We start from the raw sequence: 19,189 nt of genomic DNA, 5'->3' as shown, positions 1-19,189 counted from the left end.
AAATAAATCAGTGAGGCAAACAAAAACGCTCCTCAAATTCTACTAATAGCTTTGGAGCCTTTTGTTTGAACCAGCTGCGTACTGTAAGGCAAGAATATGCTAATAGTGAAAAACAGGAGGCATGCTATTAATCAATGTTGAGCACAAATTTGTGGGGTGAAAAAACAGCAGGAATACACACCTTTGCTCCAGGTCATGAATCTTTTCTTTCAGAGGAGCCACAGCCTGATGACAAAACAGAAAAAGATAAACCTGTGAGGCTTTTTAAAAACATTTTCTAAAAAACCTGGAAAACATGCAATAAAAAAAATCATATATAACTATGTTTCTGGGAGAGGAAAACTCTCCGTGGAGAGGAGTATTTTTAACAGGTTCAGTTATCCTCTCTGCAACACCTCTACAGTTTCCTGCTGGGCCTGTGTCACCACAGTTCTTATAATAGCAGTTCTCCCTTCCTTCATCCCACCTGCGTCCCTGTCTCTGCTGCATGACTGCAAAAGTTTGGCCTGACTGGAGCTAAAAAGACTAAATCCAACAGGTTCAGATAACCCAAGCAGGAGCTCTGCAGCTTCTGGGCTGGAACTCTTTTAAAACAAAACCAACTGCTGTTCATCAAGTGACCTCTAGGGGGTTTGTTGGAAAAGCATTTCTATTCCCTCAAATGTTAAAACACGAAAAACAATATTGCATCTTTGTTGTGCATTGACTGCAACTGTAGCAAGGAAGAGAAGGTGGAATTTTTTTACATTTGACCTAACAACGCAAACGTCTTTTGATTGACAGGTGGCAGACGATCCCCAACGCTGCAGTGGCCTTAAATAAGCAATGTGGTACTTGGCCCCAAAGCTACAGATAGAGAGCAAACAGGACACAATTATGTTTGTTTCAAAATTAATAACCAAGGAAAACAGAGTGCGGCTATAGCAGGGACTGGGGGAGAGCTGTCAACTTTAAATTGGTTCAACAAAATAATGAGCCATCTGACCACATATTCAGCCATCTTTGCTTTATAGTCAGCAGAAGTCTTGATATCCTGTCAAGAAAAGTCATATGGGATCCTACAGGACCTTCTGACCTTCAGACTAGGAAAGAAGCAGCTTTCTGTACTCTGCAAGGCATTGTTCCTTTTCTGTTGAATTTGCATTCTAAGTACATTGTCTGAAATAAATAAAGTCCTGGAACAAAGCTATAGGAACTTCATATTTGCATCAGGATTGGACACAGGTCACATCCTAAGGTGGGTTCAAGTCTACTACCATCATCGTCATCTACCCACTTCGGAGAGTCTGTTCTTACAATGTGGAGTAAAACACGCCGCTCCAAGAGCTGCATGTTGCATATGATAAGAACCTCTATGATTCACAAGGGACTCCTGGATTGTGACATTATTAGACATACAGTAGTTTGTGAGGTAGAGTTGCAAAGGTATCCAGTAGCAGTTTTTTGGGGGGTTGTCTTGCCATATACATAAAATACAACTTTTTGAGCTTTTAACCCTCACTATAAACAACCCCAAATCTGTATTTTGATCCGTTCACACATTTCTGAGTAATCCTCTTAAAACTTGCACTCTCAACAGCAGCCCCTCCCATACCCAGGGAAAAGAGCAGGTCCTCACATGCTGATGTCACAAGTTCAGAACCACCCCCTCCAGGAAGAGTCTGCTCCACCCCCAGACTAACACAAACACTTTCTCTGTTTAGCCAGCGGTGATCAGCTAACGTCGCGAGCCTCCCCCCATTAATCATTTGCTTGTTAGTGTTCCAAAGATAATACATGATCATATATATGGATATAGTTTACTCTAAGATTAAAGAAAAGCATAGTATGGGCCCTTTAGCCCTTGTGCTCTCTAATGGGGTCTAGATGACCCAATCCTTACATTGATGTCTGATCCCTCCCATGACAAGGGGGACAGGATTTTATGTCTACCACAAACACCAGTGAAGATAAAAAAATCCTTGAAAAAAAAGTTCAGGGCACTGTCTTGTGGGGTCCAGATGACCCAGCTTTTAATGTAAACATGTCTAGAATAACACATGGGTTACAGAGATTGCAAGAGTGTCTTGAAGTAGACAGTATGATTGTTGCATGAGTACTTAGTATTCATAAGGATAACTGAAGTTCCCTGCACTCGTGCAGTACCCTTATATACCCTTGTATGTTGTTTTAGAGTTCACTATGACCTATCGTTGACAGGATGCCCTTAGAAAAATGTTTTGCTGCATCCTTAACACTCAAAAAAAGAAGAGCTGGGAGATTGACATCTGATTATCATTCCTCCTATTTTCAACAATAGTGAATCACTGTAACTCAATGTGAGAACAAGGAAGAAATATCATTTTAGAATAGGTCCATGTTTCTGCACTACCCTCTAAACATACCTTTAGGTGCATCCTGGTGGACAACCATTGATTTTAAACCTGAGAAATGTCAACTCTATGTGTTTGGTGTGCAGTACTGTTTACTAGAAATGAAAATGGTCCTGTTTCTTTTTTTGTTTGTTTTTCTTGTTTTTCATTATTAGAAGAAAGTTGCGATTGAACAACATATTCACAACCATTTGTGGAGTTGGAGTCTGAAAAAATATTGATTCTCTTTTCCAGGTACAATGTTACTTATCTGCATATTCCTACAGGGTTCTCTGCGAACCTCAGACTTTAGGTTCAAGCCAGAGTTCAGTCATCAGTAGAAATACTGTGATAACTACTATGGTTGGGTCTGTCAGTGTTAAATGAAAAAAATCAAACAAAGAGAAAGCAGGCTTTTATTGGTGTTGAAACAACCACATCATTTTGAATTCTGACAAGACAAAGTAGAGTGGATTCTAAGAGATCACTATTTCTTTCTGGGAAAAAGAGGAAAAGGTGATGATTAAATACAGAAACCAAGGACTTTACCTGAACAACAAACTCGATGTGAAAAGTAGAAATGGTGCTTTTATGAAAGAGGGAATTGTACTTCCTGGAAGAAGTCTGCTATCCTCTAATGACTGAGAAAAGACGGAGTACATTTTCTACAGGCTAGAGGTGGAAAATGCTTTTTTTTTCTGAACTGAAGTCTCAGACCTCATTACTGAAGCTAAAGAAACTAAAAATGAAGGTAGAAACCTTCTGACGCCTAATGTGTAAAAAATTATTTCATTAAGTTTACAATATGATGGCAAAAAGTCTATGACTAATGGTGAATTGGCTATAACAAAGTATGGTACAAGCTGCAATTACTGCAACACTTAAGCTACATTCATGCTGCCTTCAGCAACGTGCATTCAAGCGACCACTTCCAATGAAAAGTCAATGAACGCACGTATACTGTACAAGCACTCATGTTCAAAACTCTTGTGTTCGCCCATAATTACACAAGTTTCTACAACCGTTTTCAGGCTCAACGGACGAAACTTCAAAACCAGGTTGAACTTTGACCAATCAGGGACTCTGATTTAACAGTGGCAATAGCTGGAGATTACCGACATTGTCGTAGTGGCGGCGAAGATTTAAGCTAGCGAGACACACAGCTATCATGATCCGACAGGGGGGATTGGGGGCGGGGCTACTCAGCTCATCAGTAAAAGTTACGCCCCCTCAGAGGAGATTTTGAAAACAGAAGCTTCAGAACAACATAAAAAATGAGTTTTTAAGACATTTAGGTTGAAGGATTTTAGATTTTTTTGATATTGCATGACTTTTTGAAAGTTATAAAACTGATATGTATTTTCCAGGTCCTTGCAGCAACACGCTAAAGTAGATGACAGGGGAATGCTGATAACATCGTCAAACATCCAAATTTAAAGACACAATACTTCTCCATATTTCTCCGCTTGGAACGACAGGGAGAAGCCACAGGGGTAGGGAAGCAGTTGAGATACAGCCTATTAAATACCGTATAAGAATGGAGCTGTAAAAGCCAGCAGCAAGAATCGCTTCTACATTTTACACCGTCTCTTCCAACTGTGGGTGGCATACATGTGCTAGTGAGCAGTAGAAAAACATAAAGAAGAAAAACCACCTCCCCCGCTTGTCCCATGTGAACACTGTTCTTGAACACACATGTCTGGTGTGAACGCAGCAACGGGTTGAACTAGCAGTGAATGACAAAGATGCTGAGGTATCCAGATAGAATTGAAAAATTCATAAGAAATAAATATATGAGCAACTCCATGAATTATTTATTCGCCCAGCTTTAGCAAACTTTTTTAAAATCTTGGAAACCCCCCCGAAAAATCTGCTTCCTGGTTTTATTCCCAACGCATGCGTCCAGTTCAGTAAAATAATATTTCCTAAGAGTCCAGTTTAATGTTTAACTAAATTCTAAAGATCGTTGGGAGGAGCAGAACACTGCAGTAAATGCTAGTTAGTTAAATGACCAACCTTACAGAAGTGCATCACATATGGTTTGATCTCCACCCCTCCCAGGCTAAAAAACTAATGACCTTCTCAATGTTTTAATCTTCACACTTTGTGCATCCAGCACGTCTGATTATCCTCACAGGAAGTTATCTTCAATTGACGTTTGTACTTCAAAATAATGTCAAAGCGTGACAGAGGTAAAAAGATGGCCAACACTTTAAGGTTAATCTGATAAAAAGCTAATTATTTCACGGAGCAACTCAAATGTCTGATAAGCTTACACTTTGATTAAATGTTTTAATATTCCATCAATTATAGCCGCGGTTATGTCACAGCCGTGTGTCTGTGCGCTCCGGCATAGATTTATTCTGCTTTACTGGAACCAACTTTTATTTATTTGTTTTTTTGACATGCAGTAAATACATTAAGACAAGTGTAATAAAAAACAAAACTATCTGGCGTTTCTAGGCCTTTTTGAAACTTTTGTTTTTTGCTTTTAAAAATAAAGTAGATTATAAATGTCTAACTTTTTTGACTATATTCCAGGAAACTTTTTGAAAAAAACAGAAATTTGAACACTAAGACTAAATATTGATGTGGTGATCCACAGGAGGGACTACATTAAAAATGTAAAAAGCTCAGCACGAGTTTAGGAACGTTACCTTAACTCACCGTTAGTGAAAACGCTTTGATTTACAAAACAGGAATGTTATGCAGTTAAACCGCAACAAGGTCAAAGCAATTCCTTCAATAATCCATCCTCTATAGACGCTTTATCACCTCAGAACACTAAAGAATGTCTTGTTTCAAAACTATCAGTTGAGTTTTAAAAGAAACCATGAGACAAACAGAGTTTTGGGCTGAACATCAATAAAGAAAGGCCTGTTCATGGTGAAATACAGCATTAACTTTGTTGGTGTGATTGATTAAAAATGATCAATAAAAGTCACGCAGATGTTTGTCTTTTTTTTAGAAAGTTTTCCAAAGCTCTAACTAGTTTCAGCATATAGGAGTTGGAAAACAACAGTTGATAATTTAGGAAGCATGTGAAGGAATGCATGCTGTCAGAAGTTGAGAGAATCGGACGCCTCGCCTCCCTTGTGCGGCTGAAGGAAGGAACACACTGATGTTTATTCATACGGAGTCGCAGCGGTCTCAGGAAGTGGAAATGATTTATCTGGTGCACATAAGATGAATAAAAGAACCCACTATGGGGGACTATAGGACTCCATACATCAGAGACTTAAACTGAGACTTCGCCTCCCAAGACTTTGAGGACTTTGCAACTTTTGATCAGTTTGCATGATTTGTCACATTTTTATCTCTTTTTCCTATTTTCTTATGTGATTGTGTATGGGGTCAAATCAGGATCAGCTTAAAGTGAATGAAAAACCAGATTGTCAATTTGTTATGACAAAATAAATAAAGAAAATTGGGAAACAGTTTTAACTTGAAAGCCCACATTTTAGACTTTAAGGAAATATTGAAAATTAGAAGAAAAAAAAAACCTAAAGTTTGATTCTTGAATTAAAAAAGTAAGCAAGAACTGTTTCCAAAAAAATAATGTTTATTTGGAACAGCTGCTGTTTTGTTTTTTGTTTGTTTTGTTTTTCTCTCATTCTGCTTTAGGTCCTTAATTTATAGTTTCAATTCTAATTTTTCGTATTTGGAGCTGACCACTAACTGTTATGAGAGCTGGAGCGAGTGAGTGTGATGTCACCCATAGAAATGATTTACTTCATGTTCCAATCAAATTAAGTCAATTCAGTTGCCATTTTTTTTTTTTTTTTTTTGAAAGAACGCACATCACTATGTTGGAGCCAGATGACGTCAGTAAGCAGTTATTGGTCCAAGTCTGTGTGCCTCTACATTTCTATGGTAACCACTTCAACCAATCAGGAGTGAGCTTTTTGGAAGTCCACACCCCTACGAATTAAAACAGGGCTTGAGAAAATCTTTGCTTTAAAGTGAGATCACATGCTTTTACTGAGGAATCTGATTGGTCAGTTTAGGACTTGAATAACTTGGGATAAAGAAAAAATGTATCATAAAAAATTAGCATTTTCAAGAAGATGTTAAAAAAAAAGGGATCAGAATATCAAGGTATCAAGAATGGTTATTCTGACAAATGGAATGACTGAGTAATAGCTGATTATTTCTCAATATAAGTTTTGGCTTCTTAGAGCCAGCGGATACTTCCTGTTTGGAACGCCAGGGCAAGGGGTCACTCAGTCCAGTTCTTTAACGTAGTCAATGGTGCTAACCCTAATTCTGCATGGAGGTGAGGGCTTTGAATCTATTGGCTACCAGGACATGACTGACATCAGATGATACAGGTTATGGTGACGTTCTTTCCAGTGATGTGGCGTACAGTAGTGATAATACTCTCCCAAAGTTTGGTACGTCAGTGGACGAATGACACAGGCGGCTGTTCTGGAGCGGAAATTATGTCATCATTAGGGGTGTGCCAAAATATCGATATTGCAATATTTAGTCCTGAGATTGATTCTCAAAGGGTTCTCACCAAGGTTCTATCTTTTTTTTTCGTTAGAAGAGGTTGTAAAATGTTATATCGGTCATCATTTGGTGAGATGTTCCATTGGAGGTAGATAGGGGGCGCGAGTATCACCAATGTGCCTGGCAGTTACTTGAATTTTTAATTTTGTTTCTGTTGTTTACAACAATTTCGCACCAAGTAGTGGCACTGTTGTTTATGTTTACTTTTGTTAACACTGAATTTTACAGATAATTCCAATTCAATTGGTGCCAATGCTTGTCAAAGACATATTATTACTGTTTCAGCAGTGTTGCACTAAAGTGTCTATTATTAGTTGCACAAAGTAAGACAAGTTGTTTATTATGTTTGTGTTCAAGCTAAAAAATAAATGGGGATATATTTTCCTAAAAAATATACTTCTTGGGCTTCTATATAAAGTGGGTTTTTAGAGCCGATTTTTACCAATAATCGCATTATCACGATATCATCGATAATGTGAGCCATGTATCACATATCGCATCGTGAGGTAGCCAGTGATTCCCAGCCGTAGTCACCATGACCTCTGTCAACCCGAAGTCAATCGTGTCCTGGTAACCGATGGACTAAAAGCCCCACCAATTGTAAAATTAGGCTCAATTCTGAAATTGAAAAGTCTTATTGTTCTTCTTTTTATTCAAGTTTTAATTTTACAATTTTATTTTCAAATTTTCAATATTTCTTTCAAGCTCAAAATATTGTTGGTTTTTTTTATTGAGTTTTATTTTTCAAACTTTCAGTATTTCCTTAAAGTTTACAATGTGTACTTTCAAGTTGAAAACTTTGTTCTATTTTTTTCCCCCAAATTTACAATGTCTAATAATAAGATTTACAATCTGGTTTTTGATTCACTGATCTCATTAGATATTCTTATCTAATCTTATTAGATACCATTGTTGTGGAGCCATAAAATTTTAAATTTGAGAGACAAAAATTTTGTAACTTATTTTGAAATTCTAACAAGATTGTGAGCTTCAACAAATGAGCGTCTCCGTCACATATTCACCTCACTGATCCTGTGATTTAACACAATATGACAACATTAAAAATACATTGACTAGGGAAAAAGCCTTAAAAAAACACTAAATATTTTATAAAATACCTAATCTTCTTTTAGCGCAGTGCTCTGTTAAACATACATCTTAAATATAAAACATATTTACTAAAAATGTGTATCAAGAACATGCCTCTGAAAGTATTTCTCAAATATAAACTGTATCTTTTTGTGTGTAAATTTGTCCTTGCACCACAAAAAAGCAGAACAGCAAGACGTCTTGCGGCTAAATGTATCTAAAGATGGAAGAAAAGGAAGAAAAAAAGGAAAAAAAAAAATTAGGAAGAAAAAAAATAAATCCCATCTCCTCCTTCATGTTTCTCAGTCCGGCCAGCAGCACGTTTAAAAAGAAATCCACAGCCAATATCAAAGGCAGAGGCAGAGCAAAGCCAGCCTCCCCCCTCCAACCCCTCTCACTTTTTTCCTCAAAGTCACATATTGATTTGACAGACTAAAATCATGACAGTCTCTTGATGGAGTTAGATTTTCTTGCAGCATCCGGACAAATGAAAGTCTGCTTTTATTTTCAAAAACAGGAATACCCAATAGATATTGACCCTTGGTAATCATTGACCCATATCCAGCCTCAGATGACTAAATGTATGACGGCATGACATCAGTGGGGACGGTCACTTCCTACAACTGCAGATGTCTGGACTCTCTCACAGAGAAATGACTGTGGCAGCTTCGTCACTTGATACAGAGCAAGCCTATGCTGCATCCTTTGTGGCTTATTATAAGTGACTTCATGTCTTATTTGCTATAAACCAAAATCTGGCATAAATATATGTCCAGTCTGAATAAGACAAAGAGAAGTCAATATTCCTCCTTTGATCAATAATCTTTAATATTTAAACAAATTGTATTTCTTTTTAGACTTTCAAAGCAAAACTGTGACGGTTCAGACTCACCTCCTCGATTATCTGCTCGATCTTCAAATCTCCTTGTTCCTGTATAGATCTGGGAAGAGATTGATATTAAAATTTGAGCGTTAGAGATCTTAATGTGATTTCATGGGAATTCTGCAACAGATTCTGAGAGGCTAAAGGGAGGCATCAAATCTTGTTCAATTCCAGATAGACTACAGTCAAGCAACAACACATTTTTGCTGGAAAACCTCTGCTATAGGTTGACATTTCACTCACTTTTGTTTATTTACCAAAAATAAAGGAAATTTAAGGGAGTATTAAAATAAACATCACAGAAGGTTGAGCTTTTTGTCAAAACAACAACATAAAAGCCCTGAGAATGAAGCCTCTTTACAAAAAATGAAGACAACTTTAGCTACATGTAATGTGGCATGCACAGTTTATGCATTTCGTTTTTGCGCCTCTGGCATCGCAGTACTCCCTTCACCCCTTTGGTTCAGCATCTACATGAATGTGCACACATGGACGGGACATTTACATCCCTGGGGGGGGGCACTTTGACTCATCTTGAGGCAGAACCTGATTGTGTCGACTTTCCACAACGTAACCAAGAAAGAGGCTTAAAAACTGACAAAACTGGATAATGTCGTTTAACCAGTTAACCCTTTAACACCTAACCTTCTGTGTTTATGTTTTTTGATTTTCTCCTTCAGAATCTGCTGGAATTACGTTGCTCGTGTTAACAGTTGAAAAGTTACAGAAGATCTTGCGTTTAAGCGTAACCAGCAACGCTTTAGGTGTTAAAGGGTTAAAGCCTTTTGGCTTGATCACAACTCGTCCCGAATCTATCTGCGAGTGAAAAATGGGCAAAACCTTTATGGGGGCACTTAGGTGGCCCATACAAAACTAAACAACTCAGTGAGCCTGTCGCACACATTTTTTTTTCTATGGGCACGCTGCGGGCAGAAGGTTGTAGCAAACACTTAACTTGTAAAGGTACGTGGGGGTTTAAGTGGGTGAGACACAAGCCGGTCATACACATTTTTCCATTTTTTTCCCCAATTACTCCAAACCCTCAAGAAAAGGGTGTATCCTCCTTCAGCACTCCTGTCTACAACCTTCTACAAGTACAGTTCATATGGGTGCTCCGGGTTTTTAGGTTATCTGGGTCTGTAGAGAGTTGTAAAGGAGCGGCTTCATCTTAAGGGAGGTGTGTTTTAAGCCTCATTATTAGTCGACTATTAAAATAGTCAACGACTAATTTAATAGTCGATTAGTTGTTACTTATATTATATGTAATCAGAGTGTAGTAAAGTTGAACAAAGTTGAAAGGGTTCAGTAACAAAAAATTGACTTTTTTCATAGTTGAGTCAGTGAGACCAAAACTTTATCTTTTGTGAAAAATAGTTTCTTGTTTCAAATACCGACCTCATTAGAGAGATGAGGAATATACTTTACATCAAATTAATTTTGACAGGTGACCTTTGACCCTATATATCCTTTATATCAGGGGTCACCAACGGTTGCCCTCAATCACCTCATAAGTCGCCCGCAGGTCTCTTCAAAAAATAGCACAACTCACTAAATTAAATTTTATTGTGATGCAATTTTTTGAAATCACACTTGCCTTTACAAAGAATTAAAAAGTAAAACATCTTAAAAATATATGTTCATTATTGTTGAAGCCAAAAATAGCCTATCCCACTTTTTTATTATTAATCGTTTTCTCGTTATAACGGGAAAATCGATAACACAGAAAGAAGCGTCCCCTTCTCCCTTTCCTGCATGGAGATACTGAGACTTTACCTGTTTTAAGATTCTTTATTTTGTGGTTAACAACAAAAACAACAGAAGAAAACACTCCACAAAAGTTGTTTTTGGTCAATTCTTTAACTTCTTAGTGGAGCTGCTCTCCTCAAACGCCTGAGTGAACCCGCCCCCTCCCTTTACTTCCCCCAAACCACAGCTGCTTTCCCATTAACTCTGACATTTCGTGAATTGGATTTTTGATAATTAGTTATCTTTAATGGAAACACAATTTAAAAAAAAAAAAAAAAAAAAAAATTCGCATTTTTCTAAAAACGTTTTTGCGTGTACAAGAGCTGGTTTTAGGGCGTATCAAAATGGATGGACATTTTTCTCAAAACTGTAATGGAAATGGACTTTTTTCTAATTAAATGCACTTCTGAAGAGTCCTTCCGAGTACAGCACAGCGGGCGCCACGACTGATCCCACAGCGTCACAGCTAATCTACTCTGTAAAATCAATAACCAAGATTTCCTCATCGCTTCATCTGTAGCCGCACTTCTGCAGCCTGAATATGATGCAGAAGTCTCCTTTGAGGATCAGTGCGAGTGCAGTGACAAACTTCAATGGATCTAGTCTGTGACGTCACCCAAATGCTCTCTTTTAGTGAATCAAATAAAAAAATACTTGTTCTCATCCATCGTTGCGTTTTTAATGACTTTTCGCGTGAGTTGGTTTGTGTTTTATTGCATTATTATGAAACCGTGTCATTGTGACACTGTGTTTTTTAGAAATTCCTAGAGTGATTCTACATGATGCGTTCACTGAGCACCGGATATCGGCAGCAAAACGAAGCACTTTATCAGAGAAAACATAGAACACCAGCACTGATCCGTATATAATCGATTGATTCAATAGTGTCGACGTTTTCTCTGAAAAACTAATTTGTTTTTCTGCCCTATAGGACACCCGTAGAATGCCCACAAACACTACTCTCTGTCAAATTTTCTGATTTTTAACAGTCAATAAGGACTTGACGGGCTTCTTGCACAGTCCACAGGACTTGGGGAGGATTGAAAAAACTTTAAAAATCCATACGACCAGCATGCATCTCACCTACTTCATCATTACTAACCCTTACGTATTGTTTAGGTGTCCACTACAACCTAACGCTCAATGCATGCCTGTAGAAATAAAAGTGTGAACATTTTTGCTGTAGGGCCTCAACGAATGGTCAACAAGCCTTGATATTTCATGCAGGCATCGTGAATGCCATGTACAGGTTTCCCCATTATTCACCTGAAGACAGCCCGTATCCACCCATGAGGGCAGTTGTGACTAAGGATTTAGAAAGTGAATTTAAAAACTGAACTGAAGTTAAGTAAGTAAGTGGACTCTACCTTTTTTGGTTGATTTTAATATACTTTATTGCGCTCTGCTTTTGTGCATATTTGTGTGAATGCATTGAATGCATTCACACTATTGAGATTCTTCATTTACGTTTTCTTCCGTACGTTCTAGTTATTCTTGTTTTTATTGCTATACATAGTGTCCTTGAGTGTCAAGAAAGGCGCTTCAAATACAATTGATTATTACTAATATGGTAAAGGAACAGTTAGAAGTTTGTTTTTTTGATTGAGTTCTTTCATCTTTCAGTTTGAAAGTTGGACTCTCTAATACGGGACGTTGTGTTAAATTCATAGCATCTGAGTTTAATATTTCATGTTTTCATTAAGCTTCTTTTCATATTTCTGAACTGTTGTAGAAAAAATAAATAGACTCTATATTGGGCATCGTGTTTTCTACCCTTTTGTCTCGGGATGCAAATTAAAAATCAGATTTTCCAACTACATTAATAAACAGATAAAACATGACATTCATTTCTTGATTCTACTTGTTCCCCCTATTCAATATTTTACACAGATTTGGTTAATTAAAGGACGTTAAAATAGGAAAAGTGTTACCTCATGTTTGTGTATGTTCCCCAAACAGCTGAAAGAGAGAGAAAAAAGAGAGAATTAATGATTCAGTGCAGATATAAGCACAACAGCAGAACACATCCGTCTGTCTGAGCCCGATGGCTGATAAGAGCTCTGTGGAAAAGTACGATGTTATGCCAAATACAAAACCAACAAGACCAATGTTCTCCATTAATATTCTGGATTGTTTGAAATTACCTTACAGGAATTGAGTTAAAAACTAAATTAAACGTATATCACAGGGGTCTGCCTCCGAAAAATCAGTTGGTAAATGTCAGAAACTGTTCACTTGCAGACAATAAAGATTGAGAGGATCAATGTTTCAATCAGGTGTTTAGGATCCATCCTGCTTCCAGCTTTTCCCGCTTCCTGTTCAATCACACTAGCCTTTGATGACTGTCACTATCAAACCTCTGCAGAATGTGGTGATGACCTGAATCGAGTGGGTTTAACCCTTTAAACTCCAACTCTGATCATCTTTTAGTCTATTATAAAACCGTTCCCAGTGGTCTTTTAATTAAAATTATGCCAAATTTGAGCCAAAATAAATAAAACTACCATTTTCTAGGACATAGTTTCTGCAGAGTGGCAGTAATCGATCAGAAATTCACCTCTGAGTTGTGATTGGGACTGTTGGCAGGGAGTAAGATCCCATCGTAATGACCCATCCTTCTATTTACTCGCTCTCCCACTAGCTTACAGCCCCTCACAATCCCAACCTAATGTTAGCGCAGCAACAAAAATGGTGAACAATATTGGAGCTATCCAGCCATACCAGATCCAGATACCAGCTCAGACAAGGAAAACAAAGACGTACATGGATCTATTTCATTGACATATAATAGAGATGGAAAAAACAAAGCTGTTACCTCGAGCTCCAACGAAATAAAGTTAATTCAGTTAACATTTTTCCACGATACTGATATCGCCCAATTTCACCATTTTGGGATTAGACGTCGTTAGCAAGCAGGGATTAGTCAGAGAATCTGTTGATCCAACGCTTTAAACGTTTGAGGTGGGGCAGGCGGGCACCACATGCTCTTATCGAGGAATCTGATTGGCTAGTTTATAACTTGAATAACTTGCGATAAAGAAAATATATCACGAATAAAAAAATGTTGGTTTAGCAAGAACGTTAAAAAAAGAGACACTAGAGCAAGAAAGATTATTCTGACAAACAGAATGACTGAATAATCGCTGTTTGTTTCTCTATATAAATCTATGGGATTTTGGCTTTCCAGGACCAGGAGTACTTCCTGTTTGGGACACGAGGGGGGCGAGAATGATCAGTCCAGTCCTTTCTATGTACTGTCTATGATCCATTTGTCCACAAGTGGACGCATCAGAATGGAGTGGAGCAGGGAGCTTGTGGTCTACCTAGCTTATTTTCTGTCCCAAACATGATTGTTTCTAAAACAGGATATTTTTCATCGGCTCCTGATTTACAATGATTTGCACTAAATCCTTGACTTACACTAAACCCTTCCTCTTGAAAGTACATTTAGCCAATGGTGTTTATTCTGGACAAACATGGAGGGGTGTCTTCTTCTTTTTTGTCTACTGTTTACTAGCACATGTCCACCACCTACAGTTAGAAGAGGCTTGGTGCGAAACGTTGAAGTGCTGCAAATCTCACAAATTTTCCTCTCACAGCTCTATTCTGATATATGAAAGACTTGGTGCCATATCATTCCAGCTGGGCTCAAACAACAAATATTAATTTATCTTTCATGATCATTTTTTTAATTGATTAACACTTCCGTAAATTAAAAAGGAACCTCATCCATACATCAATACCGAATCAGAGTCCCAGACTGGTCAAAGTTCAACTTAGCTTAACTTTCGACGGGTGTTCAATAGGCTCCCAATGTGTATGTAGAGCCTGAAAACGTCCGTAGAAACTTGTGTAGGTACGTGTGAATACGAGGGTTTTGAACGTGAAAGCCAATGTGATATTTAAGTGTCACTTGTGACATCTCCGGTGTTAAAGGGAAATTTGCAGGCTTGCTTTTGCAATACTCAGATCAGGTGGCTGCAAATATTGACTAAGAAAGCAACAACTGATAAAGCAAAACAGCAACAGGTTAGGCCAGGTTGACTGAAAACAAGCAGGTTGAAATTCTCCGCCCTCCATCATGGTGATGTTCAACTCAGAAAGAGGAAGAAGAGGTCGAAGTTCGAAGTGTGTGTCCACAACTGCATCCTGTCAGGCCCCTCCTGTGGGACACAAGGAAGTCCCTCCGATTCTTTTATCTTCATAGTTTTACAATAACATTCTGATGACACGTTTATCATCAGTTGGTTTTCAACCCTGGAAGGATTCCTCAGCGTAGAGCCACAGAATGGTGCTTCCCACCATACCGAGTACACGTGGTCACTTTACAATCAGACCTCTGACCAACAGGGAACTACTGGTTTAATCTTATGGGAAGAAGAAAATCTTGCAACACCTTGTCATAATAAACTGCAGTAGTCTTGTGAAACTCTTTCTCCTTTAGACCTCAGATGATACTTCCTTGTTTTATGTCAATATTAGACAATAAATGCACTAATCAGTTTACCACAAGCAGAAAACCACAAGCAAAAGCAGATAAAAATAAACACATTTATAAACAAAGTGCTGATGGTGTTGTAACATCCAACACTTCTCCAGATCAGGAGGCACGTTTGGGGCAACATTAGCAATAATTTGCTCAAAGTCGAAGGCTAAAAAAGGTTATGATGTTAAAACTTACTACTTTTCAATCTAATTATGTAGAAATAAATTATTCAAGACTTCAATAAACCTCATTCCACTCCTGGAAATCCTTCTCTAATAGAGCAAATACTGACACAGTCTCTTTAGTTTGTTTGTCCAGGGTGTGTCTATTTGTTGCTCCAAGAGACCCACCATACCTGATAAACATTGTGTCTTTAGCTCCTACTAATGTCTAAAGGCACACACTAAAAGCTGAGGAGTAAAATCAGAGGATTTTTAATTAACATAACTCAACAAAACTACCAACCACTCACTCTCCATGAAAACTAAACAGTGACCCCTTTGAACTCCAGACAGGAAGTACCCACCAGCTCCAAGAGGCTGACGACTTCTTTAGAGAAATAATCAGATAAATACTCAGTCATTACCAGTTTTTTCAGACTAAAAGTCGCTCCAGAGTTGCAGAGGCCAAAAAATGAATAATAAAGAAGAAGAAAAATAACTTAATGTCACACTTCATTTAACAAAATACAGGAGATTACACTTTGAGAGCCAAAACATAATAACGGAATAGATAACAATAATTGACTGAATATATGCACACTTTACCAACTCTAGCTTCATGAAACATAGGAGGAATCTAGTTTTTTAGTGTAACATATGAACAATTTTCCAGATAACCATAGCATATGGAACAAGCTAACAAATCACCTAACTCTTCAAGAGAATCTGGCCAGAGAAAAATATGGCACTTGAAAATTAATAGACGGAAGTCCCTCCCCCTGCCGGAGCCGGCCGCAAAAAAAAAAACGAAAAAAAAAAAAAACACAAATTATATTCTAAAAAGACAGTATTTTTACCATGTTTATTATGATATTTTTCCCATAGCACAAAATATTCATGTTATAAACTGATCAAATGTCTCACATGTGGTCTCACATCAAACATTTGATTGACAGATGTTGTTTATCCCACTTTCAGCGGTAGGGGTGTGGCTTTCCATGAAGCTCACTCTTAATTGGGAGGCTTGGTTGCCATAGAGACAATTAGACTCTGGCCAATCAGAGTTTGGCTCCAATAGTACAATGAAAAATGAATTAATTTCATTTGGATGGAGCCGGGAGTAAACTGTTTTCGATGGGTGACATCATGCTCACTCTGTCCACGTTTCATATACAGTCAATGCTAACAACTTTAAAAACAGTTTCTCTTATTCAATTTACTTCTTATACCTTATTTGAACAATAATGAAAGGTATTAATCTGAATTTTGAAAAAAAAAATCAGCTTCATTTGGAATACAAAGAAAAAATATGTCACTAAACCCAATAAACTGAAGTGTGAAAGCTTTTTTAAAGGATATTTCAAAATAAAAGATGTGGGGGCTCGGCCACAGTCACCATATGGCTGTTTCTCTCTACAAATGAGATGGATTTAAAGAAAGAAAAAAGCAAATATATATATATATATACATTTTGTTTGTTTGATGCATAGGTCAGGGCTCATCAATTGGCGTACTTACATGCAATGTAGGCGATCAAAGCGAGGGCAAAGAGCAGCTTCATCATCCTTCTGTTTAAACCAGAAATCATCCAGATGACTCGCTTCATTATCCGCTCATAACAGCCGATCCGGGAGACGGTTCAAGTCAAGCGGACCATGGTGAGCTGCGATCCCTGTCCTCGGAGGATTTCAGGTTTGAAACTGGAACCAGCTGCAGAGGCAGACGGGCAGCTAGCAGCTACGTAAACAGCAGCAGCACCAGTTTACGTGGCTAGCAGCAAACTCCAGGCAGAGAGCACGGGGACACACTTAAACTGCGTCATTGAACCCCGGACTAAGGCTGCACCTACGTTAACTAGTTCTTATCTTTCCTGACCTAATGACAAACTGTGCCAGTGCCCTGAAAGCTAGTTAACTACAGAGTAACGTGTTAGCTTCTCGTTAGCCACAGACTGCTAGCAGCTACTGAATTGCTAGGTTCCTTTTTCCAGACTTTCCCGCCGCTTATGGTTAAAAAACCCCCAGAAGCTATTTTAATCTCATGTTTACATTACGCCCAAAAAGTTACCCATCCGCCCATTTAAAAGTAGATAGAATAAAAACGTGCTGGAAGTTGTTCTTCAGCCGAAATCAGCATGAGAGCGAGTGCTCTGTCCTCGATTGAGCAGCCTGCCTGCCTGACTTTCTGAATGTGACGTTGGACTTGAACCAGTCTTTGAAAACAAGCCATTTATTGTTGTGTAACCTCGTGAGGACGCCGCAGTATTTACTTAATTGTCATCCTTTTGTGACACGGTAGCTTCCAAATTCCAGAGTCATTCAAGTGAAACCCTCACAATGGCTTTTTTTATTTAGAGATTGGCACATGTCTACTTGAAATTCCCATTTCAACCACTAATCTTATCTGGCGCTACTGAGCATGAAGTATGTTCAGTCAGAAAGATAAAATAAGAGCACGTTCATCACTCCCTAATAATAATTTTAAAAAGCGTTTCACATACATTATTTTTAAATACAGATTATTACAGTCTTTAAATTATAATTAAAAAACTAAAATAGACATGCCAACAAATGTCATAAAATGCCATGACTGCCTTGTTTGAGCCATTCCATTAGAAATAAGTGTATTACAGTGTAACTTATTTAACAGAATTGGTAATAATATACATTTTTGTAAAGGCTAAGACAGAATAACATTTAAAAAGTTGTTTATTATTGTGTTAATGTTATGAATATCTTATTTATTCAAATTGGCCATTGTTTCCCCAAAATGCTGTCACCTTATTTTGAAAGGATATTCAAGAAACTTTAAATTCCCCATCCGATAATTTTTTATCTTTTGTAAAAATATTCCCTGTGATCTTTTAATTTTGATTATGCCGTTTTAGCCAAAATGTTTCTAGGATACAGTTTCTTCAACGAAGCAGTAGTTGTTGGTGCAGGGGAAGCCCACCCCTATTTCCCATTATCCATCTGTTTACGTGCCCTCCCACTAGCTTCCAGCCCCTCCATAGACTGTATAAGAATAACTGGACAGAGCAAGCCCCCCTACTTCCGTGTTCCATATAGGAAGTACCACTGGGTTGCAAAAAGGCCAAAGTCCCATTGACTTACATTGAGAAACAGACAGTTATTTCTCAGTCATTTTATATCTCAGAATAATCATTCTTCCTCTGCTGCTTTCTGATTAACTTCTTTTTTCTAATCCTAATTTTTTTTAAAGATTTTTTTCCATTATCACAAGTTATTAGAGTTATAAATTGACCAATCAGATGGCTCAATAAGCGTTTGTGGGTCTGACGTCGAACGTCTGGGGGGTTTGATTGACAGATGACGGGTAGCCAATGGGAGCAGACTTCATCAATGGGTCCGTGAAGACCTTTTAACACCTACTTTACAATTCAACAATGTACCAATCATTGTCCTACTGTTGTTTTCCTCAATGGAATGTACCGATGCAGCAGTTTGAAACAACAAGAGGAGCATGCTGTCAACATTTTTAGATGAGGATTTACTCTGGAGAAATAGATTTCACTCTGAGGTTATGTGGTTTGGACTTTTTTGTTTAACGTTCGTTTTTCTGATTTTCACTGTTTTGATTGTAGCTTATAAATTATAAGTTGCATATATGTGCATAAAACCACCAACCAAAGTTTCATCTTTGCCGCAATTTTCCAGCTTCAGCCTGAATTAGACGCAGCCATCTGAGGAGCGCGAGACAAACTTGAAAGGACCTGATCGTATTTTTAAACAGAAAAAAGATCCAGCTGTTCACTTGTTAGGATGGTTATTTATTTTAAATACCGCTGAACGCGCTTCTCTCGTGCATCTGATCAGACTGTAACGTGGCCGCTGCGGCCCGCGCGCGAGGGGACGGCGGGCACGGCGTCACCTAAATGCTCCTTTTATCTCGACAAAAAGGAATAAATGTAAGTAAATCCAAAAGGACCGCTGACAGAATC

The 19,189-nt window shown here is 38.0% G+C and overlaps 1 protein-coding gene across 1 annotated transcript in view; it reads right to left on the bottom strand.

The window, feature by feature from the left end:
- uxs1 (UDP-glucuronate decarboxylase 1) overlaps positions 1-17,527 on the bottom strand; it is a 56,056-nt gene extending 38,529 nt beyond the window's left edge. The window contains exons 1-4 of the mRNA XM_024286813.2: positions 16,747-17,527; positions 12,513-12,540; positions 8,845-8,893; positions 182-225 (exon numbers count right to left, since the gene is read on the bottom strand). Coding sequence (XP_024142581.1) covers positions 182-225; positions 8,845-8,893; positions 12,513-12,540; positions 16,747-16,834 — 209 coding nt within the window. The 5' untranslated portion in view covers positions 16,835-17,527. The remainder of the gene's footprint in view (positions 1-181; positions 226-8,844; positions 8,894-12,512; positions 12,541-16,746) is intronic.
- Positions 17,528-19,189: the final 1,662 nt, after the last annotated feature.

This window comes from Oryzias melastigma, linkage group LG21 (assembly GCF_002922805.2).
Source record: "Oryzias melastigma strain HK-1 linkage group LG21, ASM292280v2, whole genome shotgun sequence".
Taxonomy (NCBI): domain Eukaryota; kingdom Metazoa; phylum Chordata; class Actinopteri; order Beloniformes; family Adrianichthyidae; genus Oryzias; species Oryzias melastigma.
The sequence above is the reverse complement of the archived record's forward strand: the minus strand, read 5'-3'. Positions and strand labels throughout refer to the sequence as shown.